Source organism: Sturnus vulgaris, chromosome 3, assembly GCF_052056855.1.
Source record: "Sturnus vulgaris isolate bStuVul1 chromosome 3, bStuVul1.hap1, whole genome shotgun sequence".
In the NCBI taxonomy this organism is placed as follows: Eukaryota; Metazoa; Chordata; class Aves; order Passeriformes; family Sturnidae; genus Sturnus; species Sturnus vulgaris.
The window spans coordinates 31,666,651-31,692,111 of record NC_142245.1 but is presented as its reverse complement, the minus strand read 5'-3'; the positions used below and the strand labels follow the sequence as shown (position 1 = coordinate 31,692,111).

At 46.3% G+C, this 25,461-nt stretch overlaps 1 protein-coding gene across 2 annotated transcripts in view; it reads right to left on the bottom strand.

Moving 5' to 3' along the window:
• Window positions 1-25,461, bottom strand: part of MDGA1 (MAM domain containing glycosylphosphatidylinositol anchor 1) — a 147,644-nt gene that overhangs the window by 10,480 nt on the left and 111,703 nt on the right. For both annotated transcript variants that reach the window (XM_014878053.2, XM_088161290.1), the window contains exons 11-15: window positions 24,073-24,250; window positions 22,995-23,018; window positions 15,488-15,640; window positions 14,200-14,334; window positions 706-836 (exon numbers count right to left, since the gene is read on the bottom strand). In XM_014878053.2, coding sequence (XP_014733539.2) covers window positions 706-836; window positions 14,200-14,334; window positions 15,488-15,640; window positions 22,995-23,018; window positions 24,073-24,250 — 621 coding nt within the window. The remainder of the gene's footprint in view (window positions 1-705; window positions 837-14,199; window positions 14,335-15,487; window positions 15,641-22,994; window positions 23,019-24,072; window positions 24,251-25,461) is intronic.

The window sequence follows — 25,461 nt, the reverse complement described above, 5'->3', positions numbered from 1 at the left end:
GCCTTGCTCTAACAAGCCAACCAATACCAAAGAGAACTTGCAAGAGTAACTACATTCTTATTTGCTATTTTGAAGTATCCAAAAGCACACTGGGCATTTTGCCATACTGCCACAACTTAACCAGCCTGTACAGAGCAGCTCTCACAAACAAGCCTACAGCAGCAAAGTAGCCTGTTGGGTAAAAATCTCAGCCATAAAAGCAGCCCACTCCCTGGGTACACATGAACAACTCGATGAGCACAGGCAGAGTGCCCAGTTTGTATTCGCAAGTGCTCCTAGAGTCCTAAGCAAGGGGCACAGTGGAGGTGGGCTCTGCAGCACATGCTAGAAGAAACCTCTAGCACTCAGTCACTTTACACCAACAGGCCAGCTTCCCCCAGCTGCTCAGCACTGAGGCACCTGTCTGTCACACAGACATATCCAAAAGGAGCTCTCCAAGGAGCAGTTTCCAGACCAGCAATTATCAGAAAATTTATAGTGCCAAACTTATGCTTGCACATAAATACCTCAGGGAGAAGTGGATTTGACTTCTGTGCATCCACCAAGCCTTTGCCTTGCCCCAGTGACCCTGGGGGTTGAGAGCTCCCAGTGCCCTCCTTTGTGTCCCACCAGCTCCTGTGCTACAGAGGAAGAGCTCTGCCAGGAAATCTACATCCCTAACACACGGATAGGGCAGGTGACTCCTTGCCTGTGGGCTTGGCTTACCTGGAAGGGCCCAGGAGGGTTGATGGGCACATGTGCTTGCTGCCACATGTTGCCCCGATTCCCACTGAGGGACCAGACCTGGGTGTCGATGGCTCGCTTGTTCCGCACACGAACTAGCAGGTTCAAGGAGCCTGAAAGGGAGAAAGAGGCCTCTGGCATGCTGGGGCAGAGCCAAGCCTGCCTGCTGGGCTGGCTCCTGGCACAGCTCTGGGCTCAGCCTCTCACCATGGCTGTAAGCCCCAGCTGGCCCAGGGACAGCCTGCAGAGCCCCAGTGGTCATCTCTGAAGGGAGCCAGCTTTCTCCTCTGTTCATGGATAAGTGCCACTGGCAATGTTTCATCCACCTGGCCTTTCCCAGGGGAGCACAGACCCAGACAAAGAGGGGCAGGATGAGGAAGAAGTAGTGTGCAGCATGGCTGGAGTGGCATGAGAAGGGGAGGCAGAAATGCTAGCTGCCAGGGACCTCCAGAGGCAATCCCATCCAACCTCCTGCTTGAAGCTGTCTCCTGCTCTACATGAGAGCAGCATGGTTTTGCCTGGCAAAGTCTTGAACTTCCCTGAGGAAACCAAGTTTTCCTACTGTCCAGTATGAACTCCAGCACTACCAGTTGTGGACTGTTTCTTATGATATAATTGAATACCGTGAAAAGATTTTGGTTCCATTATCTTTGAAATTGCCCTTGAAACAGATGGGGGCCAACACCAATAGCAACCTCCTTTTTGACAGAGTAAGTCCAGTTCCCTTGACTTCTCTTCCTAAGGACTTCTACTCCTGGCCCTTGACCATCCTGATGCCCTTCTGCTGGACCCCACCAATTTCTCTACATTCCACTTGAAATGAGGAGCCCAGAACATATATTTGTCCCCCACCGCAATTGAAATATGCAATGCAGGTAGCAGGGCTCTCCCTGCTCTGGCCCTGGCCATCAGCTCTGGAAACATGACCAGTGTCCTCATTCACCACTTGCCCTGGGAGCAGCCCTGGAGTGAGCAGCTCTTCTTTGAAGCACCAGACAGCATTGCCTGTCCCACACCACCTGGTACCATCCCAGCCTGACGTTTTCAGAGGTTCACAAAGATCCTGTGAATCACTGCCGACTTCAAGTTCTTTCAAAAAAAGCAATTCCCAAAAGGTTTTGTCTATCATTAAACCCAAACCAAAGCCAACAAATCGCAAAGCATTTCCAGTTCTCACTTTGAAAACAGTGTCACAGCTTCCTACCCTCCACCCACACACAAAACCATCTCAGTTTGTCTTCCTGCAGCATTTTGTTAGTATGCCCTCAGATTACTCCTTTTCCTTTTTTGCTTCAGTGAAAAAAAAAAACCAACATTCAGCCAGGGTTGACCTGAAACACTTTTTTTCCTCAAGAAATCAATCAATCAATCAATCAATCAATCAATCAATCAATCACAACTCTAGTCATGCTGTTGCTCATCAGTGTTTCTGGTCTCCATACACAGATATATTGCACCTGAGGGTATGGAGGAAATAGTAACCCTTACTGATCCACCTGTAGTCTGTCTGCACTTGGGATGCTGCATTCCCACATGGGTATGCCCTTCAGAAAAGCAGCAGAAAGAGGTCAGGGAAGAGACAGGGAAACAGACTTTCCTGTATAACTCTCCTCCTACATGATCCCCCAAAGCCTTCATTCTTGGCACATCCACCTTAGGGGCACTGTGTGAAGGACAGGGACCTGGAAATACTCCCATCAAGTGCCTGGCTGTCAGAAACTGAGATACATCATAGGGAGTTCAGAGCATAATAAAGATGATGAAATGTTTAGATTCTTAGTAAATTACTTACAAGGAAAGGTTAAAAAAATGAAATATGTATACAATTTAGTGAAATGAGGATAGAAAACACATTACTGTCTGGAAATATTCAGAAGCATTAGTTGTAAGGCCAGCTGAGAAAACTAGATGAAGGCCTATCCAGGACATAGACAGCATATCCAATCCCCTTCCCTGGTGGTACTAAGTTTGGGATGCACACCACAACCCAGGACATGGAGAAAAATAGTTTGTTTCTCTCTCTCTGTCTTGAGACCAGCTGGCACTGCACAACCTTGGGGGATCCAAGCCAGTGAGACCTCCCTCCTGGAAACACAGTGCCACAGATAAGAGAAACAGGAGTCTCTGGCAAAACCAGCTTTGAGCTGCCGATTACTTGGCATCTTCCCTACCCTCAGCAGCTTCCTATGAAGGAAAGTCTCTCTAAGGATACGTAGTCTTCATGGAGCACCTTGTCCAAACTGACAGCTCACGCAGGAACTACATAACCCCATAGATCAATGTCAACAGGAGTGTGTTCAGAGCAGCTAATTACAGACACCAGAGCCGGTGAGGTGAGGGATTGAGAGCAAATGAAGAATTAATATGAAGCAGCTAGCAAGCAAGGATTAAAAACAACCATTGTCTATTCTATCCTCATTTGGGGACTTGTAGCTAGGATTTGCTGCACAATAGCCTGGCTGAGTAGTCAGCACTGGGACAAATCACGCAGCAAACGAACTTTGATGCCCTAGGAAAAAAAGCAAAGGCGAGATAGAAAGAAACCCAGAGAAGCATCTGGAATGCAAATTAGTGCCTCCAAAGCACTGGCTGTGAATGCTTGGCCTAAACCCAAACCAAGCCTGAGCACATCCTGGCTGACAGCTTCATGTCCTTGCAGCATCAGGAAAAACAACCTTTTGGCCCCCAAGTTCCCTAATACAACAATACTGAATATGTGCAGGCATTCTTCAAATTGTTTACAATTGGAAAGGAAGCTCCCTTATCTACTCACAGCATGCAGTGTTTCACTACTCCTGTCTACACATGGAAAACTGAAGGTCAAAACAGAGGAGCAGCATGCCCATGGCTATCTTAGAAATCAGTCAGAGTTGTGAAGGGCAGCCAGCTCTCACAGCCTTACCTGCAATCCCTGCTACGTCATAGAGACTCCCTGAGACTGGGAAGGAACTACAATACCTCTGTTTCCCAGTAACACTGTCACTGGGAATATGCTTCTGGGAGGCATGGAAGGGGCTCCTGGACTTGAAACAGTGATGAAACCTCTAACCCATCTGAACTGAGTCCACAGTGTTGTGGATGTTAAAGTTTGTGCAGCTCTTCTACTTTACTCCCTTCTACCACGTGTCAGTCTGCCACCAGTTGCCAGTCAAGTTAAGGGCACATAGCCTGTGATGGAGGCACCTGCAAATGAAGCTCCAGATCTGAGCTCTAGGCAGAGCCATAAAATACTGCAGACTTGGACTATGGGAATCTCCAAGTCATCCTCCTTTCCAGAGGTTACAAACTGAAGAAGAATCGAAGTGTGACCTGCCCTCCAACTCCTCATCAGTGGAGATAAGAAAGACCCATCTGGGATGGTGTCCAGTGCCAGTTGCTGCAGTCACTATTTTTGCTTGGTTTCACACTGCAATCATGCCTGGTTTCCTCTATCAGAGTCCAAAGCCAACTGAACAGTTTTGTTACCTATTTCTTTTCTTGCTGCCCTTTCTCCATCTCTCCTGCCTGGCATTTTCTAAGGGCACCTGCAAGTGAGGCACACAAAAAGACAGACCATCTATCTGCTGCTGTATCTCTCCAGCTGACCAGAGATAGACACGCAAAAGGGAAGTCTCAAGACACCAGCAATCCTGTTGTTACCTCTTCCCATACAAGGCAATCTTTGCATTTGTCTTGTTATCTGTATTATTCCTTCTTCCCAATCAAAAGGGAGAATAAAGGCAAGTGATGAGTGATGAGGAATTAATTACAGGCAGAGCCAGCTGTACCTTCTGCTGGCTGCCTTGAAGACCAGAGCTGGCATTTCAAAAGAGTGGCACTCACACAAAGACCAGCTGGGCTGCCAGATAGAGTAACCCAAGGGATGCCTTTAAATGTTACCTTCTCACAACAAAAAAAGGTCTTCACTCAGTTTCCACAGGACAGGGACTTCACTGTCACATTGAATTGCAGAGTAGCTTCAGAAGAGCTGGCGCAGGCAGCAGTGGAGGGACACAGAGCCTGTACAGGCAGGGTCATCAGCACAGCTGGTGTGGGATGGCAGAGAAGGAAGAGGTTTCCTCAAGAGTTCTCTTGGGGAGTTAATGCAGGGTGATGGGGTGGGTAAAAGGCTAAGGAACAGCTCAGTTTACACGGTTCAGATGGAAGACAGGTAGCTGGAGTAGTCAGGAAGCAAAGGAAGGTTGACACCACACACTGAGAGATAGGGTGCCATGCCAAGTGCAGCAGAGCTCTGTGGGATGGGTTGGGATCCACAGCCAGGAGCTAGCATGCAGCCTGGTCTAACTGCAACTACTGTAAGATCCTTGCTCCAGTACAGGGCAATCTCAGGAGATCAACTATTGATGAGGATTCCTGGCTGCAGCTCCAGTTTAGATTTGGCACCCAACTGGGAATTCAGGGCTGAAAGTCCTCATGGAAATTCCCATGGCATTTCCAGTGCAGGCAAGACAGATTGAGATAAGAAGCTGACTGATTGCAAGAGATATCCAGCAGACAGAAGGAGATTCATGGTGTGGAGAGGACTTAAGATCTTGCACAGCTTAGCAGAGTCACTCTTAGAACCAAAAAGAGGGCTAAAACCAATCCAGGGAGAAAAGAGCTCTTACGTTTCTAACAGGGGCTCTGAGGACATCTTTGAGTGTTTAATGTTAATGCCACTGATCAGAAACTAAAAGCCCAAAGCTTAGTGCAGGGAAATACCAGGAGCAAATGACAGTCTCCAGAAAGAATCTATTACTGTTTATAATCTCCACAACAAACACAGGTCTCTCTCCCTCTCATTTAAATGGATGTTAATGAATAGCAGCCAGCATCAGGCTGGTTAGAGAGCTGGGGGAGAAGTTATTGCTCTGAGAGCTAGAGAGCAGAGGATGGAAAAATAATTGTAGCACAGATAGAGATGCAGAAATAATACCAAGTGGTACTGACTCATAATTTCTAGGAATGTAAGTTGTCTTTGTGCCATGGCAGGATGTATTTACTCATTCACAGTCTCTCAGGATGCTTCACACATTAACATATGAGGAGTAAGACAATTAAAGCCTCTGGGCTTCTTTTCACTCCTGACTACAGTGAACCTTATTTCTACATGTCTTTCACTGTTCTCAGTTTGGTGTGCCGGATCCCTCTGTCCAGTCATAGGTTTCTGCAGCCACTGCTTCACTAACTTTAGAGCAGGAGGGTTCAGAGAGCTCATCCTGGTCAGAGTTTGGAAAGCACCATGATCCCACCTCTACTCACAAGGCATCTGCACTGGGGCAAGGAGAATGTTCAGCCTGTGCTGCCAGCTGATTGCTGTGGGACACTCAATGCTCTGGTACAGTAGGGAGGCTACAGAGAAAGGAATCAGGGGGATCAAAGCCTCCCATTTCCTGCTGTATCTAGACTTTCTGGGGATATAAACAGCAATAAGGTAAGTTTTGATTGGCAATGTTTCCCCTACAGCAAACCTGTGAAAATTACTTATATATGGCTACAGGGAATTTTCTTTGGAGTTAACTGTGGATTTCAAAAACCCAAAGAAACAAACACATTTCCACCTCTAACCTCCTAAACCATCATTAAATGAGGCTGATCTTGAAGCAGTATTCCCTGACATGGCAAAGCCAATTGCACAGATTGATCTATGACTCATCACTATCCATCTGACCAGTCTGGCACGTACAGGAATGTCGGGATGGAGGGAATGTACCAGCAGAGAAGCAACGGCATTCTAGAAAGGCAAAGTGGACTTATGGCTGGGGCCCTGGGGAGACACACTGGGCAGGGGGGACCTGGGCCCTGCAGACAGTGGGGTAAGTGCAGTGGTATTGTGATGGCTGTGTCGTGATGGGGAATAACGGGAGGAAGGCAGGCAAGCTACAGCTATAGCTCCTTCTCTCCAGCATATCCCCACCTGTCTGTGTACACAGAGAGCAGATGGTGATATGGCAGGAGCAGACTCACAATGGAGCTATGCTTGAGCTCCTTTGCTCATTTGATCCACCATTCTAATTAGAGAAACTGTTAGCATAGAAAGATGAATGATACAAGACTTCCATCTTTGATACTGTGTTTATAGAACAAAATCCTGGCACCCTTTTTCATGGAAAATTCCCTCAGAGGTTGTTTGTGACCAGTAACAGGCTTTCTATGTGTGGACAACAGGATGTGGTTTAGGAAATTCAAAAGAGGGAGAAAAAAAATCTCCATGCTCCATAATGTTAAATTTATGCTATCTCAGAAGAACAAAGGCCCATCTGATATGCAGCTAGAACAGAATAGAGGGAGGGCACAGGGAGGGTGACTCAGGGGTAAGTTCAGAGCTGGTCACTTGTTGGGTCCATGGTTGTGTAGAAGTCCAGTGCTGCTGGTGACAGCTCCAGGCAGGGCTGGGGGAGCTCCAGGTGCTGGGCAGGGAAATTGATGTTCTCCTTAATTTCTCCTGCAGCTGCTGGAAAGCAGGATGGGAAAATTCCGATGGGGGAAGCTCCTTCCCTCTTTCCTGCTATAGCTACTGGTCCCTAGAATTGCTGGGTACTACCTTAGAGAGGAGAGGCCAGCCTGGGTGAAAATCATATAATTTTTTACATTGGAAAAGACTTTTAATATCGAGTCCAACCATTAAAAATTAGAGCATGATAAACCTAGCAAGAAGGAGATCATTTGTAGGCAACTTTTCCCACCGATTTTGCAGACTCAAGAAGTAGAGTTCATCTGTGAGGTGTGTTTGCTCCTTGTTCATCCTCTGTTTCATGACATGCCCAGATGCCTTCAGGCAATGCTCTCTCTCCTCCCAGCTTTGATAACGTGCCCTTTGGTCTTTGGCACGAGAGACAGCTGCGTCCTCTGCGGGACTCATGTGCTCAGCTCTCAGACTGAGAGCACGCACTCTGCTCAGCGCTCTCCGACGAGCTGAAACAAACTGTACTTCATCAACACAGCCAGGTTTAAAAGAGCGCAACAGCCAGACAGGGGACTCTGCCTCTGTCTCCCTTCCGTGGGCAGGCTTTGCAAAGACCTCAGCAAGAGGGGAGGGAGCCTCCCAGAGCCTCCAAAGTACAGAAGATGCGTGTGAAAGGGTTCCTGACAAAAACCCTGCAGACACAGATGTACTATGCTGAGGAAAATGTTGCCTGTCTCTTCTCTATCCCTATTAACAATTTCCCTATTTCCCCATCATCACCCTGTCTGTGGTGTCTCAGTCCCGGGAGCCAAGCACAGCAGCAGCTGCAGGGCTGCAGGGCTTGGAGCAGATGGGCTGTTTTACTGCAATGCTGAAGCCAGAGAGACAGCAGGAAGGAGCAGCTGAGATCACATATTCTTCCTGCTGAACTGAGGACACCACTCAAAAGCTGTTCTCTGGCCTCATCCTCTCCCTGACCCAGGGACATGTGAGAGGATGAACAGTTCAGGTCTTGAAAGTCATTTGCTGCAAGAAGTCTGCTTGTTAGAGCAGGCTGTGCTCCCAGCTTTGAGCTCATTATAACTGAGGTGCATTATAGGATGCATTATAGCAAGGGACTTTTCCCACTTCATGCCTGCCTTACTTGCACCACAAAACTTCAAAGCTGAGACAGTGAGACTCCAAACCTGCAACTGCAAACTCCTTCAAGTGTTGGGGTGCCTGTTATCCTTGCAGAGCTCTCTTTGGGAGAAGAAGTCACTCCTAAGAGTGATGGTGGTGATTGACACTTGTTGAGCATTTCTTTGATTTTCTGGGACGTATTTCCATGCATTACAAAATCACATCTGTTGAAGCCTGAGTACAGATAGGGATGGATGCACAAGTAGTGTATCATAGTTTGCACTCTGTCCTCGTAGCCTTTATCTTGTCAGAGCACCCAGGGGGGTGTCCAGATGTGCACCTGGAATGACCAACAGTGAAATAATTAATGGCCTATGGAGAGAATAGAAGAGTGACAAGGGAGTGCTAAAGAAGTACCTGGATATACTCTGAGAGCTCCTGTTTCCTGTTAAGTCCGTTAAGTTTTTGTATATACCAATTTCAGAGTCTGACTAATTGATGCAACCTGATGTCTCAGGAGATGATCAGGTTGCAGTGTATCCTTACAGCTCCTCAACTTTGCACAAGGCTGCTGCTGTGATTCAAATCTGAATGGAAATATGTTCTGCTGAATGGAGGGAGGATCACAGCAACTCTCCACCAGAGGAATAACTGTGTCTGCAATCAGGTGATCAGGAGCAAAGAAAATCAAAATCTGTGGGAATTCAGGGCATCTGCAAATGAGTGGGTGCGAGCAATCTGTGCTCCAACAGCCTTCCCAACAAAACCTGCAGCAGCAAAGTAGTCAGACATTCAACTGGTAAGAGAGAAAAGGACTTTTGAAGTAGGCAACATTTCAGTGCCTATTCAGTGATGCCCTTTTAGTGAGGGGCAAGGAAAGGCAGGGATCAGTGAACCCACATTCAAGGTACTAAACAGAATGCCTGCATCAACATGAAGACACAATATTTGTAGAATGAAAATGACATGTAGCCAATCTACATCTGAACATCTTTCCCTTGTCTCCATGTCTTCTTCTTTAGATGTTAAGCTCTTTGGCTTAGGGATGATCCAATCCTACATATCAAATATGCTGTTGGTGCTCTTTGTAAGTAAACATCTAATGAAGGTATAGACATATAGTATTTACTGGGCTCCAGCAAAAGTAACTGAAGGGAATTCTCTGCCCTTGATTATGCAGGAAGTTTGATTAGATGATGTATCAGTACCATTGGGTCTTAATAATCTTTAAATCTATGCCTCTAATCTAAAGTTTACTGAGTTCTTTAGAAAAACAATGGCTTCATTTGTCTTTGGTTCAGAACCACTGTATTGAACTTACAGAGGTTGAATGACACTTTACAAATACACGGTCTTCTTGCTGGGTATTTAAAATCCTTGCTTATGATCATGGTATTTGACTAACCTCCCAGAAAAACCCATGCAGATACTACTAGATGAGACCACGATCTATCCAAAAGGTCCATACCATAGCTCACAGGAAAGTGCTAGATCTCTTAACAAATCATTAGTCAAATACTTATTTATTGATGGCCAAGAACATATCTGAGTAAGTGGAAAAAGAATGAGTATTAAAAAAATTGAATACATTTTTTCATTACAAACTGTTCACTTAACTCTAACTGCAACCTGTTTTCAAGAGCCTAGAGGGAAGTGAATCATACTCATTATGAAAATCAGCCTCCCCTCAATCAATCCAGTGATGTAATCTCTACTGTGTGGAGTTATTGCACTGGAGATAACGGTATGGATTTAATGATCTACACATTTCTGTATAAGGCAAACTTTGTGTATCCAAAAGAATGCAGCTACCTCCAGGGTGCCACCTGTACTACTCTGCAGTAGAAGGGTGCTGTGTTCAGAAACAAAGTTTGGGTAGGAAAAAGGGGAGCTATGATGTTGAATCTTACAAAAATGATGCCTTTGTGGTTCAAGCTGCTTTTGCATTGACACCTTTGGTACCTCTCAGTCTGTGTGACCTGACAGCTCTGACTAATGTCACTTGTCATAAACAAGTTGAAGCCACATAGCACCCACTGGCTCCTACATGTGATCATCCACCCTGGCCTTTTAGACACACCTTTGCACTGATTGTCTGATCTGAGTTGAAGAAGTAGAGAAGCAATTCAATTTGTCAGGCCTTCCAGACCTGTGATTCCTCCTCAGCAGGAGGGCTTCAGTGGTGACACTGCCTGTGTAAGTGGCCTGCCCACAACCCAATTCCCTCTGTGAAACAGCCATGGCTTTCTTGAACTCAGATGCTGTGGCAAGTGATCTGATATCATTGTTTCCAGTGTCTCAGAACCAAAATTCTTCTTAATCTTCCAGCACTGTTCCTTATGGGATCTTAGAATAGAGTAGAAGAGGAAAAAAAGAAAAGGGAAATGAAGGGAAAGAAATGTTGGAAAAGACGTATGACCACCAACTGCCTGACCACCTCTCTAGGAAGCCCATTCCAGTGTCTGACCACCCTTTCAATAAAGAAGTTGGATCCTCCCCTGGTGCAGTTTTGAACCATTCTCATGCATCCTGTCACTGGATACTATGGACTGACAATTTTCACCCCCTTTCCCTCCTCAAGGAGCTGTAGAAAGCAATGAGTACTTTATAATTTTATTGGAAGCTTCCCATCCTGATTATACATAGAGGAGATTTAGGCGAGGTGGTCAGATAAGGTCTGTGTCAGTACTGGAACAATCACACCCTTAACTCTCCATTCAGTGGTTCAAATGTCCATGTCTGTCAGCAACCTTCATCCTGTGAGCTGACCATGAAGAAAGACATCTCTTGCTGCAGGGCCTGCAGGAGCATCCAGCAGTGAGCAGGAGGCCATACAGATCACAACCTGGCTACCACTGAGTTAGGAGGCATGAGAGAAAGGTGGCAGGGGACTGTGGTGGAACCAACCTGTCAGGGAAACTGTCCTCTTAGAGCATCCCCCTCTCAGGCAGGCGCTGGGAAGGGAGGAAGAGGAGTCTGACGACTGAAGCAAGGACTTAAGGATTTGCTCCCAGCCAACCTGGCAAAGAAGCTTTTTCAACTTGGCAAATAGTTGCTAGCTGCCATGGCTAGTTTCCTCCCCCAAAGAAAGGAAGCAATTCCTCAGAAACACAAAATCACAGAATACTCTGAGCTGGAAGGGACCCACAGGGATCATCAAGTCCAACTCCTACGTCAATGAGCCACACAGGGATTGATGCCACGATGATGGCATCGTTAGCACCAGGCTCCAACCAACTGAGCCTCATTTGACATTTCTACACCAGCTGCAAGTAAGACACCCTTGTTCTTGAATGCATCGTGGAAATGGGATTTTCTTCCCCTCCCCCCGATTTTTGTGTTGGGGCTGGCAGGATCATAGGGCAATATGAATGCTTGCTACAGAGGGGGCCAGAGGAAGAAAAAAAGATGACCAAATAACTTCAGAAGAATGAGGATTGCCTCCAGGGAGTTCCCCTTCATACTGCTCTCTCATCAGCTGAGAGATATTTAACAGCATCCTGCTCTGCTAGTCACTGAATATTTTATATCATGGCTACAACCAGTGCATTTGTATTCTGTTTCTCTCTTTCGTCATATCTATTATAAACGAGTAGTGTCTGGGAACTCTCCCAGGGAAGATTTGCCTGGATGGCTACGGATATTTTATAGTCAAATTGTGAGAGTAAACCAGCTTTCAAGTTGTGTAGGGGGGGGAAAGAAAAGGTAATAAAAGGGTTATTAAAAAAATAAATAAGTGTCGGGATTTCATACGGCTACTTTTTGTAGTGACAGAGCTTCAGTTTACTGGAGCTGGACAAGGAGCTGGAGTTGCTAGGCAAGAGGCTTGGGATGGGAGACACCCTCTTGCTGGCACTGTCTGCTGACAGGAGCAATCTGATACACTCCTGCTGGCACCTGGCTTGGCAGGACTGTGCTGCCAGGGTGAGCCAGGGGTTGTGGCTGTGACCACAGGCATCAGGGATAGCCAGGTCCATGGAAAGCAAGGCATGGAGCAGGATTGCAGCAACCCCACTTTCACCTTCACATTGTTGCATATGTCAGATGGATGGGAGGACAGGATCTGTCTCCTCACAGGAGAAGTCCTATTGAATCCTACCTCCTCCTCTAATCCAGGACTAAAAAAGAAGAGCTGAATAAACTTGTTTTGCCCTAAGAACTCTGAGAGGACTTCAGCCAATAAGGGCATCAAGGTAATGAGTTTCAATTTGCAGGCAGATATATGGTGGACCAAATCATATATTCCACAGGCCAAGAGAAAAATAACTTTTTTCTCATTTCATTCTCTTTCAGTTTCTGTCTAATCAATCTAATTTTAAAATTTGGTCTTGGCTCAGCAGCACCCACTGTGGAAATTATGTGGCATTAAAGAGTCTATCCACCTCACAGAAATTTATCAGCCCCTTTGAAAAACAGGGGTCAGGCAGGGGCCATAACATTGGGTATGAAGGGAAAAATCAACAGATATAAAAGGTGTCTGAAACTGAGGAACAGAAAATGGCCTTCTTAGGTCTCAGGAGTCGCTGTCATTTTTGGGTGATTTGTGGGCAGAGCAAATCAGTAAAGAGTTAAAATGCCAAAAGCAAAAAAGCCTGTAAAGAATTGATTCTCTGGCATGTCCAGCCCACCCCAGCTCCAGACAGACCACCACAAGAGAACTGTTAAATCAAGCTCTCTTCCAAAATCAAGGAAATGTTAATGAGTTTTTACTTCACCTGTGAAATGAACTTGGGAATATCACACAAGAAAAAAAGCAAGAGAGGCCTCCCCTTTCCACATTTTTTTTTTTGCCAATCTCCCACCAGTCTGGGCCACTCTTCATCAAAGAATGAGACCCCTTTCCAAGCCTCCAGGAGAAAACGAGCAGGAATTAGGCAGCAGAGCTGACTTTCCATAAGGGCCAGCTGCAGGGAACACACGAGTTTGCCAGACAGCATTAGCAGCTGGACTCTGTCAGCTAAGCAGGACCAGCAGGTCCAGAAAAATCTGGTGTGAGCCAACACTGACAGTGCTCTGCCTGAGCAACCTGCCACTGCTGGTATGACTACAACATGGAGCAGCCTGCCTCCGGGGGGAATCCAGGTGTGTGAAAACACTTCTGACCTAGCCCAATTCCAAGTGCAGAGAGCAGATATGAACTCTCAAAACAGAGACACAGATGGAGACCTGCTCAGTGAACTCCAGCCCAGCTCCTAGCCCCTGACACCCTGGGTGTCAGGGTTTCAGCCTGGCCCAGATTTTGCAGTTTAACCTCTCAGCTGTGCCACATGTGCACAGAGATGTGGTCAGACTCAGGAGCATGTTCCCTCCCAGTGACAGCTGGAGTACTGAGCAGAGAGTGGTTAATTAACCCCGCTTATTGAAGGGCGGACACATTCCTGCCTGGGCCCCGATTTTTCAGTCAGGCTCTAGTCCAGCAGGTGATTAATAACCCTGTGTGCTGTGGAAAGAGTGCATCTATTATTCAAATTAATGAAATTATAATCAAGAGGTGACGAATTAGCAGTTGCTCCTTGACTGGATATGGAAACTCATTAGTGTGCCAGGCACTTCTGTGGTGCTCGCTGCACTCGAGGCTTAGAGCAACGAGAGGAGGGAGCCAGGCAGAGCAGGCAGCCCCTTGGCACAGCTGGGGGAACACACATCCTGTGCTCCCCCAATGTGGCTGTGGCCACCCCAGAGCTCTCTGGTTCACAAAGGCCCCTCACTCTCTTCTCCTGTCCAATGGACAGACTGACTATAAGGTGCTGCCCCAAGGATGGGCTGTGACAGCCTCACAACTCTGACACTGCTGGGCTACAGGACAAATACTTGAGTGCAGCAGCCCACCCTGCTACTTGGAATACTGGAGTAGGACTCCCACTCTCTGGAATTGCTGGTTGCAGGAACAGCTGCTGGAGCAAGAGGCTGGAGACCTTCCTCAAGAGCTCACCTGAGGCTGAGTTTACCCTTCCCCTGGGGGTACTCACCAATGTGCTTCCCATACATATGGTAGTAGAAGGAGACACAGTAATACTTGGCAGAGATATTGTAGAGGGGGCTGATGAGCCGGGCTTTGTCTCCTGTCACCCGGGGCCGGGACGCCTCGATGAACATGTAATAACCTGCAGAATGAGAGGGAAAGGTGGGCAAAGGCAGCATGCCCTGCTGCCAAATGATGGGATGCCAGACCACCCCTCCTCTGGGAGACATGGCCTTGATCTGCCCACTGTGATCCTGGCCAGAGACACTTGCAGGATACCCACAATGCCTCCCCTGCCTCGGCAGTATTTAGGGAAGAGCAGGCATCTGCAGACTTGCTGTGAGCACACGTAGCAAGTGAACCCCTGAACATGCACATGCACATGCACATCTGGGTGCACAAAGAGCCTCAGAGCTGACTGCACTGTGCAAGGAGAACACCAGCAAGAGAAACCATTTCAGACTAATTTCTCTGTCTCAAGTAGAGGGAGAGAGGGCTCGGTACGTCTAGCCTGAGCAATATTGTTGTCTAAAGAGAACAATACCAAAGCAGTTGTTAACAGCCCAGGGAGGGAGAGATTAGCCATTTAATTTGTTAACATCATTTTTAATCCTCAATCAGGTTGGTGTACTGAACACTAATGGGAAAAACCATTTCCTTTAGTGGGCCATTGGATGTTTCCCTTTTTTATTTTTAGTTTAAAGATATCTTTTTGCATACAAATTTACTTTCCTTATTACAGAATGAAGGATGTAGTATCCAGCTAAACTGGGAGCATGTACTCCACACATAGCTAGGGTGAGCAATACATAACATCAGTCTCCTCCAGCTATAGGTGAGGCTTCCTCCTGCCCCACAGGCAGCTCCTGTCTGGTCTCTCATGCTTCTGTGCTTGGTACTAAAGAGATCTGTTTGCATCACTGAGAATTTCTTTGAGGAAATAGCTCACTAAAACCTACAGGGCCATTTCTAAGTGTTAGAGCTATTCTCCTACTTGTTTATCTGTATTTTTTCTTCAAAACAAGCATCAAACAGTGCAAGGGCATTAGGCATCAGGCAATTAGCTGACAACAAGAACTAATGCTCACACTATTCCCTTCAACAAAGTTGTGGGTGTTTTAATTGTGTGTTTAATTCCAATCAGTAGCATGCAAATTAACTGCCTGCTCCCTGCACCCTGTGTGAAGCAGGAAGCATATCAGCCCTCCATCAGCTCCCAGAGCTGTAAGATTCCTGATGAGATGGTTGCACCTCCCCTCTCTGCCAAGCCAGAAGAAACCCAGAGTTGTGCCTACCCTCCGGCGTTCCGCTGATGTCCGTGGGGGGCCCAGTGTTGACGGTGCGCTTGGGGTTCTGGGTCAGGGCGTTCTGCCGGGTCCAGTCAAAGTTGTCCATCTTGTCCTGCATGAAGCCGCAGATCTTCTCGTCCTCAAAGCGGCAGGTGTTATCTGTGGGCATGGGGAGGGAAGGGGCTGCTCAGCTGCTGCACTTCAAACACCCTCCCCAAGCTGCCTGGGTGCTCACAGCAGTGCTGTGTCACCACCGAGGCTCTGGGTCAAGCTGGGGACAGATGGGCAGTCCCTGACCTCAGGAGGAGGCTGAAAAGGAAAGCATCACAGAAATCACAGAAATCACAGAATGGGTTGAGTTGGAAGCAGCCTCAAAGTCCATTCAGTTCCAAACCCATTGCCATGGGCAGGGATGCCATCCACTAGATCAGTTTCCCCAGGGCCCCATCCAACCTGACCTTGAACACTTCCACAGATAGGGCACCCATTAACATCTCTGGGCACCCTCTTCCTGTGCCTCACCATTCCCTGAGTAAGGAATTTACTCTTAAAATCTAATCTAAATGTCCCCTCTTTTATTTAAAAATGTTTCCTCTTTTCTCATCACTACCCATAATACATCAGTGATTAGAATTACTACAGAAGTGTTAATTCAGGCTGATGGATGCGATGGTCTGACAAAATGGAATAAAGCTATTATGGCTAAAGAGAAAGAGATTCTCTGAGAGATCTGAAGGGGCAAATGTAGAGGAGAGTAAAAAGATCACCGAAGGCAAACTGGCTACAAGGGCCTTTATATCAGAACAACTTGATGGTAGAATAATTTCCCCAGGAGAGAGGAAAATGTAGCAGCAGATGACCCCCCTTCAGGCTATATATTTAACTAAACTATGACACACATGAAAAAAAATCAGCTGTGGAGGTCAGCTCAGCACGACAAATGTGTCATTTAGCCAGAGTACATCTAATTTACACCAGCTAAAAGGCACATTTGATTTTGCAGCTTATGCTGGTTCCCCTAACAAAATAAAACACATAGGTAAAAGATTTTTATGTAGGATCAACCACATGTGCAATAGGGCTCACTTTATTACTACCACAAGACAGCTACACCCTACAGCAATATTGTAAGACAGATGAAAAATCTTGTGCATAGACATAACCCAATATGGACTTGCAGAGATTGGAATGAATTGGACATGACCAGGCTGAAGATTGTAACCTTTGTGTTAAAAAGGTAATTTTGAGTCACAAAAACGAAGGTCAAGAACCAGCTTTTACACTGCTGGCACAATAGGAGAGGGATGGATAAAACACTCAAAAAAGAAAAACAGGTCCAAGAACTGATGTGCAAACTGCTGTGTGTTTTGAAAGGTCCCTGGGCAGAAACCAGAGCTGGAGAATGTGCTGGAAGTGGGATCTTGGACCTTGTGAGTAATGTAGATACAGCAAGCACAGATATCTTTAATTGCTGCTTTTAAGTAAGAGCAAGGAGGTGTGCTATGAAACTGAACGATAAAGCCATGAAAGAATACAGTCACAATGGAAAACAAGGCTCTTGACAAGGGCTTGGAATGTGCTAGGAACCTCATCTATGGCATGCTGGTGCAAGACTCAACTTTTTGGTGTTTACCTCCCACTACTATTAATCATGTCCAGATGAAGAGAAGCCCAAATGCCTCCTGAGGCTCCTGCATTCTTGTATCTTCAGTGATGATTTGCTCTGGTTCCTGGACAGGAGGCTTTTTCTCCTGGCATGAGTGACTCGGGCAGGACATGTAGGACAGAGCAGGGCCCAAGGGTTGGGCTGGGTGCCAAAGATGGGACATACAAGGGAAGTTTTCTGCAATATTGGGGCCAAAAGGTCCAGACACAGTACAATGTGATGGTAGGAGCTTTATACACCATACACAACAAAATCAATTGTCTTGTACAAGAGAAGAGAGATTACCCATGAAATGAACAGAATCTCGAGGTGATGCTGCACCTTCTGGTGGCTATCCTACAGCTAGCATCCTCCTCATCCCTTCCCATTTGGAAGCGAAAATGACTGTAATCCAAATGGACATCAAAGGTCTGCACATCCCTGTGGTAGAGAATGGGTTCCCCCTTCTTGCCCGTCTGTTTCCAGAATCCTATCAAAGCAGTGAGAAAAGAGGATGCAGCCTCCTGCAGTATCCTGCAAAAATGTCTTTTCCAGCATAAGCTGGACAATGTATGGCAAGCCAAGGGCCCGGTTCACAGAGCAGGGCAGTTGGGTTTTCAGTAAACTCAGTGGGAAACGCCGCATGCCCACTCCTTTGGGCTAAGCACAGCCATCGGGAGTTTGTCTGGGCTGGCCACTTAACTGCTGATTAACCCTGGCTAAGTGCTTTCCACTCAATCTGCTCATTTCTAATTAGCATCCAAATCCAAATTAGCCACTGCTCTGCAGTGCCTAACACAGGGCCTCGAATGGCATCTGGAGCTGAAGGAGAAGGGAGCAGAGGACAAGGCAGATGCTTGCAGGGTCTGAGACAGGGTAACTGTGTGGGATGGGGGGCCTCTTTCATCCCCAGAACAAAGAGATGGAAGGAGAAAAGAGTCAGAAAGCAGCTCCTAAGGGTCTTTCCTCAGCTCTTTTGACTGAGAGAAGGGAGTTCATGGCTGTACCAGATCCCCAGTGATCCTCAAAGGAGAGGCTGGAGCCCACAAGCTTGCTGATGTTGCTGGGTGGTGTTATACCCCTGTTTTCTCTCCACTGGACCAAAAACTTCTGCATGATTCCAGCTCATGGGTTGCCAGCTGCAGTTAAAAGAGACACATTTTCTCTTAGAACGACATTATTTTACACAGCAGGATCCACAATGACTGTCCTTTTGCAAAAGCACCAGGGCGGTTTGCACCTCTGACCCTGCTGAGCCCATGGACTTTCAAAGAAAGATGACATCTTTCTCCAACACAGAATTACCTTAACAGGGAATATCAGGTGGAAAGCAGAGCTGGAAGCTGTAACACAGAGGTCAGCCAGGCAACTGATTGAGAGGGAACAAACCACAAATGAGGAGGGACAGAAATCAAAGGAAAGGCAGATTAAGGAGAAAGCACAAGCTCAGGTAGAGATCAGAGAGAGTTGTGCAAGACAAGAGGACCTGAGGGCAGCATTCCCAACTTAGCACCAAGGCCTGGTTGTGACAGCCTGGTTGACTACTGTGCCTCATTTGTAAGAAGCCACATACATGGGATGAGACTGCTCAGAGAACTTGACTCAAAAGCCTATAGAGAGCTCTTTTAACATCCAAATAGGGCCCTGAGTGCATCCTCTCTTCTCTCTCAAATGCAGCTCCTTCCAGAAGGCAATGCTTCTAGCAGAGCACATAAAACAGAGAAGGGTGGCATGCATCACAGACTGAGCAGTGCTGCTGCTTAACCAACAACAAGATCCATCTTCTGTGCAACGCCACTTGCTGTGCAGGAGTTGGAACCTCCAGCATATCACCTCTGCTTAGCCTGGGAGCTCAAGGCACTTTGCAACAGCTAATGACCAAGGCTTAACTTCACTGTAGCATAGCAATGCCTCTTTCTATGTATCTTCTGCATTACATGTGGGGAACAGATGCACAAAGTATAGAGAGACACATTTAAGGTCACAGCAGGCAGGGTCTAAGCGGAAAACAGAACCCAAGTGCTCCGATTCCTGGTCCTTTGATTTAAAACAAGCCGTAGGAAAGGAAAGCTCTGTGGTTCCTCTGAGCTACAAAGAAGGTGCCATGAATAACTAGGAAGTGTTCAGTGTGGTTAGGGACATTGCCAGCATGTCACCTCTGGATGGTTATCAATAAGGTTCACCAGGACAAACCTGGCAGACCCAGCCAAGATGAAAACCTTTAAAAATCACATGTTGTACCTCAGAGACCACAGAGGTGATCTGACATTTGACCTCGACTGCGTGATGCAAATCTTCTTGAAGACTTTCATCATTTGCCAGGGATCCTGGCTCATCATCAAGGTGTAAAGGAAGCTTATTGTTTAAAATTTAAGCAGTGGATTTAAACATTGACCATAGAAGTTGTTCTCTGGACTGTTACAGGTAAGGTGGAGGTGACAGGGGAGCTGGCTCTTCAAAAGCTGGATTTAGTGCTGTCTTCACCAAACTGATTTCCTTGGCAAGCTTTGCAGTGGTGGCAGCTCAGAGTGCAGAGATGTTTGCTCTCAGTTACAGACTCCTCCCTGCATTCCCAGGGGAGAGACCCTTTGCTGTGGCTATTAGCATTTCTTGTTGCTTTGCCTTTTTGAGAAACATAATGAAGGCTTTCCTTTCAAGTCCTTAGGGAAAAGCCATCCCTGGTTCTGAAATTCTGGCTGCCAGATGCATGCAAAAAATAATAATCCTATTCTAGCTGCAGACTATGGGTGAATAGCAGATGGAGTGCACTTGAATAAAATTGCCTTCATCATTTAGCTGTGGCATGACAACTGACACTGGCTTGGAGCATAAAGGACCATGGTCCGAGCCCCAGCTCTGTTGCAGACCTGCTGTGTGACCCACAGGCTATCATTTTCTGGACATCAGTTTCCCCATCTAGAGAATGAAGACAATGAGAACTGTACTGAGACCTCAAAGTACACCATGATCTAAGAAAGAATATTTAACAGTCTCTCCCATTGCCATTTTCTAGGGATTCTATAACCAGTAATGGAAGAAAGCTTCACAGTGCTGTAACTGGTTAAGTCATTCTATTTGCCATTAGGATACAAGGAACTGTCACCTTTTTTAAACTTTGCATTACAAAACATTCTTGAAGAACGGGCACAAACTTGAGTAATCCAACTCTAAACACAGGCTGACATCTCATTCCCACATGTTCTTACCTGAATAAGCTTGGATTCCTCTGGACTCTGAGCATTATCAGAGACCAGACACACCAGCAACAGATGGCAAGCAACAAGTCAGGCTGATCTACAACAACCAACATCTGCCATGGATCACCACCCACTGCACTTGCCCATGGTCCCAAAATCATGGTTTTAGCACTACACACAGTCAGACTGCTGTGAGAAACAGTGTTGCTGCTCTGAAAGGGCAAGACATCTTGGCCAACCAAAAATAAACCAGCTATCCTATATACTTCTTAATGACATCATCACCAAGGTTACAAGGTTACATCTGATAAAACAAGGGAAACCACTCACAGAGGAGGAGATGGAATGGCTGGTGGGGCAGTGCTCCAGAGTTCAGTTTAGAAAGCAAAAGTTATATCCAAATAAAATTGCAGAGGAGCTAAGGACAAAGCAGATTTCCCAGCACTGGAATTTGGTCATGACATTAAAACAATCAGTTATTCTAAGAGAACTCTAAGGTAAAGTCTTATAATTAAGATAATTCTTAGGCAGTTTTTTACATATAAGTTCTGGTTTTTAGAACCAGATTAACTGATTTTTAAGTGCCAGTCTTCTTAGTAACCTCTAAATATTTTAAATTCTCAATGTCTTTTGTTCACTTCCTTTGCTTTTCCTTTGCTTTTCCTTTATAACCCAATAGCTGGCTCTGTAACCATGCCACACACATGCCTGCCCCAATGTTATTAACATCTTATTAGGCTCAGAGAGAAAATGCATGAAGAAGTAATTGTATTAAGTGACTCTCAGAGTTTGTAAATTAATCACCATTGTGCATGCCCTTGGATCAGGCTGCCAGAGGCATTAATCATCTAATCTTTGCCTTTCACTCCACAGCTTTCAATGTTTGCTCCCAGAATCTGTCTCAGCAGCCTAGTCTGAACTTTTCCCTGAGGGTGGTGGTAGCAGGGGAAATATGAAGAGGTAGCAGGAGGGATTTCCATGTTTTTGGGATGACAGTCAGGGAGCTCAGCTGTGGTCCAAAGAAAGAGCTAAAAGCCTTTGGGCTCGTGTTTCACTGGCAGCAGGTCTGAAAGGAAAGGGTGTATCTGAAATCAAGTGTGGTAGGTCTGATTTTAGGCAATCAATCTCAAGGTGTGAACTCACGGGCAAGGCCCTCACAACTGGCCCAGAGGTCCCAATATCCACCAGAGGCTGGGAATTTATATCAAGGGGAAATCGTAAGTGTTGGGTTTACTGCATGAAAAACATGAGCGGCTGAGTTATGTTCCACCATAGGCAAATTTCCTGCAGTTGTTCTGGACTCAATCAAGCTGCCAAAGCTACCCCAGGCAGGCAATCTGAAGGCTCAGTTTACAAAGAGCCCAAGAGATTGACACAATTAGGACTGAAGTTGCTCTGGGTTCACCAGTGATTTATGCAGTGTAAAAGCAGGTGGCAAAAGGCCAGATTTTGTCACTTCCACCTGTGGGCTGGGACGCTTACCTCCTCCAACAAGTACTGAGAGACACATTCTAGAATATGTCATATGGTCCTAGTGTGTTTCCAAGTGAGAGCTCTATGGAGAATATTTAAAGTGGATCAGGAAATAAGGAAAATAAAGCAAATGGAATCAGGAATTAAAGCCATAAAATCCCTCTGACTCTGTAAGAAGCTCCTACTCTCAGGCAGAGTATGGTTCATCAAACCATCTTCAGAGTGTGAATGTACAAGAATTAATGCCCTGTAGCTGCCTTAACAAGATAGCTCCCTATCCTGATTCTGCCATCACCTAATCCTGGCTTCTCCTCCCCACTGCTACCCTGCAGTGCAGCAGTAGCACTTACCTACACATAAAGTAATACATAAAAATACTGAATACTAACTCAGCAGATGGAAATAGGGAGAAACAGCCCCATGCTCTCCACAGAGCACTAGCAAGTACTCTGCCCATCTCTGCCCAAGAGCTTTCCCTGGGCTTACATCCTACAAAGTGAAGGGACCTTGTTGCATCTCCTGGAGATCATTCCCCCACTACTTACAGCAATCTAGAATTCCTCTTTTATGCTCAATGGGCACTATCACGTTGGTGTTAAAGAACATTGTTCTTAGACATAGTGTATTCTGCTCTCAAAATCGATAGGAACTCTGGATGCTCAATACAGACGAGACTGCATCTTGCCAAGAATAACCAGAAGGTAAATAAGGAAATTAACAGTTATGACACTGAAGGGGAATAAGAAAGGGACTGTGCTCAGAGAGTTTGCAAGAAGACACAGATCTGAGCTGGAGACTGCTCCACACAAGCATGCAGAGATACCAAGTGGCAGCATTCCTAGTCAGAAGAGGATGGGAAATATTCCTAAACACAGATGTTTTGGGGAACATGTAGTAACCTGCTTATTGGAAGTGGGTTGTTTGTGCTGGGGCATGGGGGTGGGTGCTCAAGATCACAGTCACAAATATATCAGGTGTGAGTGAGAGGAATATCCCTGGCATGAATCTCCTGGTAATAACTTGAGGTACAACAAATGGCAATATTTACTTTCATGTATTCAATTTCATACTCTTTTGGAGAAAAAAGATTTGACAAAGTCAGCTGTGTATTCCAGCTGCTTGTCTTGCCTGGTCTGCTGGAGCACTCAACTAATGTACATTACATTCAAAGCATTAACACAAACGTCTTGCTGCTTACCTGTTGGATTGGGATAGTTGATTGCTGGAAAAAGAAATAGAAAAACAAGTCAAAAGAAAAGCACAAATCATAATCAAAGTCTGAAAATAAAACAAGCACATCAAGAAAGGTCACAAATGCACGAGTCTCCTGGCAGCATCCTTGTGAGAAAGCACAGGGTGCCTGTTTCAGTGATGGAAAAAGATGCTGACTCTCTGATCCAAGCAGCAAGAGACCTTAAGAAAACCCCACCTAATGGGTGATCCTGGGATCATAGGGAAATTCTTCTGGCAACACAAGTAGTTTCCTTCTGGAGCACCCAGTGGGATAGCATCCACTTAGACACCAAAGCTTGGTATCTAAAAAGGACATCAAAGCAGTTGGATGCACTGTGGAAGGTTGGCATGACAGGTTGGCATGCTGGGCACACGCTGTCAGTCCACGGGACAAGAGGATTGTGTGAAATCAAGCAAATATAACAGGAGAAGGATCTGTATTTTTTGCTGAAACAGATGGTCCAAACTCCTGTTGGAGAGTAAAGGAATCATACAGTTGTGGGAATAGAGAGAGCTGGGAGCTGTTGGGATGATGAGAAGTATGGTCAATGTACACCAATGGGACAATCTGAGATTCAAGGTACTGGACAGAGCTACAGCTTTACGAGTGACTAGTTAGGGAAGGAATCATGCATTCAGCTCTGGAAATAACTGAAGTCTCACAAAATCCTCTTACTTTTTATGGATGTGTGGCTAATACACAGCATCCAGTGGCTATCTTGTATAATAAGCCACTGTACCACTGGGATTTGCAGCATGGTATAACTTGGGTTTTGAGGTTCCCCTGCCCACAGAGTGCAGAGTGCGAGTCAGAGCTGCTGAGTGAAGAATGAGTGGAGATTGACCTTCAGAGGTCTCTAGTGCTCTGCATTGATGGCAGCATCCAAAATACAGTCAAATTCGACTGTGCTGTTCCATCAGAACTCCTCAGAGCATGGAGACCCACCCAAGGGTCACAGAAGACCACCTCTCTGCATGCCCATACCCCCAGGCCTGAGGCTCAGCCCTGCTCTGGCAGGCAGGACCGAGGAGGAGACACCTACGTTCCATGTACCGGATGATGCGGGCAGCCATATCTCCAGCCCCAAAGCTGGTGATGGGCGTCAGGCGAACTTCATAGCTCTGAGGCACTTTCAGGTTGGGCAAGATGTGCTCCAGCAGCAGGCCTTTCTCCATTTTCTTCACAGGAATGAAGGTTTGGATGGTGTTTCTCTGAGACAGCTGCATAGAAAAAGAACCCATAGTGTTATGAAAATCCTGAAACTGGAAAGCTGAGCAATCGTATCCTCATCTAACACCCTATTCCTTTTCTGGTCAGTCCATGAGATCTTCATGCAGTATTGGTTTGAAAATTGCCATCCCTGGTACGGAACAGTCATCAGGAGCCTGAGCTCTCCCTGAAGGGAAGCCTTGGTATCCTCCAAGGGAGGAGCTGCAGGGACAATTTGAACTACAGGTCCTGAAGCAACTTTGTGTCAGAAGCAATGGTTTCTGGAGGGAGAAAATGAGCCCAATTCACCCCTATTAGTGCACCCAGGTCCTGTGCAAACACAGCATGGCATTTCACCAAGATACCCTTCAGTTCACAATCACTGCTGCAGAATTCCTTCATTTGCTGCCTGGGCCATGTGGCACTTCATTTGGTGTCTCACTGGGAGCAGTCTACTACCATACTTCCTCAGAACCCTTCCATAGAGTCCATCCTTGGACTGCCTCTGCAAACCAGAGCAAGGGGTATAGTTCAAATTGATGGTTCTCTGCAGTCACTCACCCCAGTGAAGGCTCTGCTTCCTCTGATTCACATTGGAAGGGGCTGAATAATGCTAGCTGAACCATACCAGCTGAACATTGTTCAGTTTGCTAAGGCAGCAGGGAAGTTTCAAGAAAACAATAGGGAAAATATCGTTATCAAAATCACCACCACTAAAAATGATGAATTACATGTCAGTGAAACTTCCCTGCCATGGTCATGCTTGCTTGGCTGGGAAAGAACAAGAACGAGGATTGCATTGTGAAGACACAATTTCCTGCCTGTTGCTGTGCAGTGCCTGGATCCTTGTGGCAAAATATGTTCCTAGGAATGCTGGTGCTGGTAAAAAGACCTTTGGCAGGACTTTCCATAGTCCAGCATTCACTGAGCTTTCCCTTGCCTCTGATATATCCTCTAGGCTGAAGTTTTCATCACAAAGGCAGTTCTCCCGACAGGCAACCTCAGTGTTCGTCATTAACTCTGATGTTGCAGGATTCCTGGAACCAGGGTGCATGGAGGAAGGTTTACAGCAAATCTGCCAGTGTAGACAGTGTGGGGCAAGAAGATGGAGTGAGGGCACAGCAGAAGTGAAGGCCACTATCAAAGCAGGGCAGGGGCAATGCCAGTGGGCCACTTAGTAAAAACAAGTGCATGCAATCCCTCCTCTGCCTGTCTCCAGCTC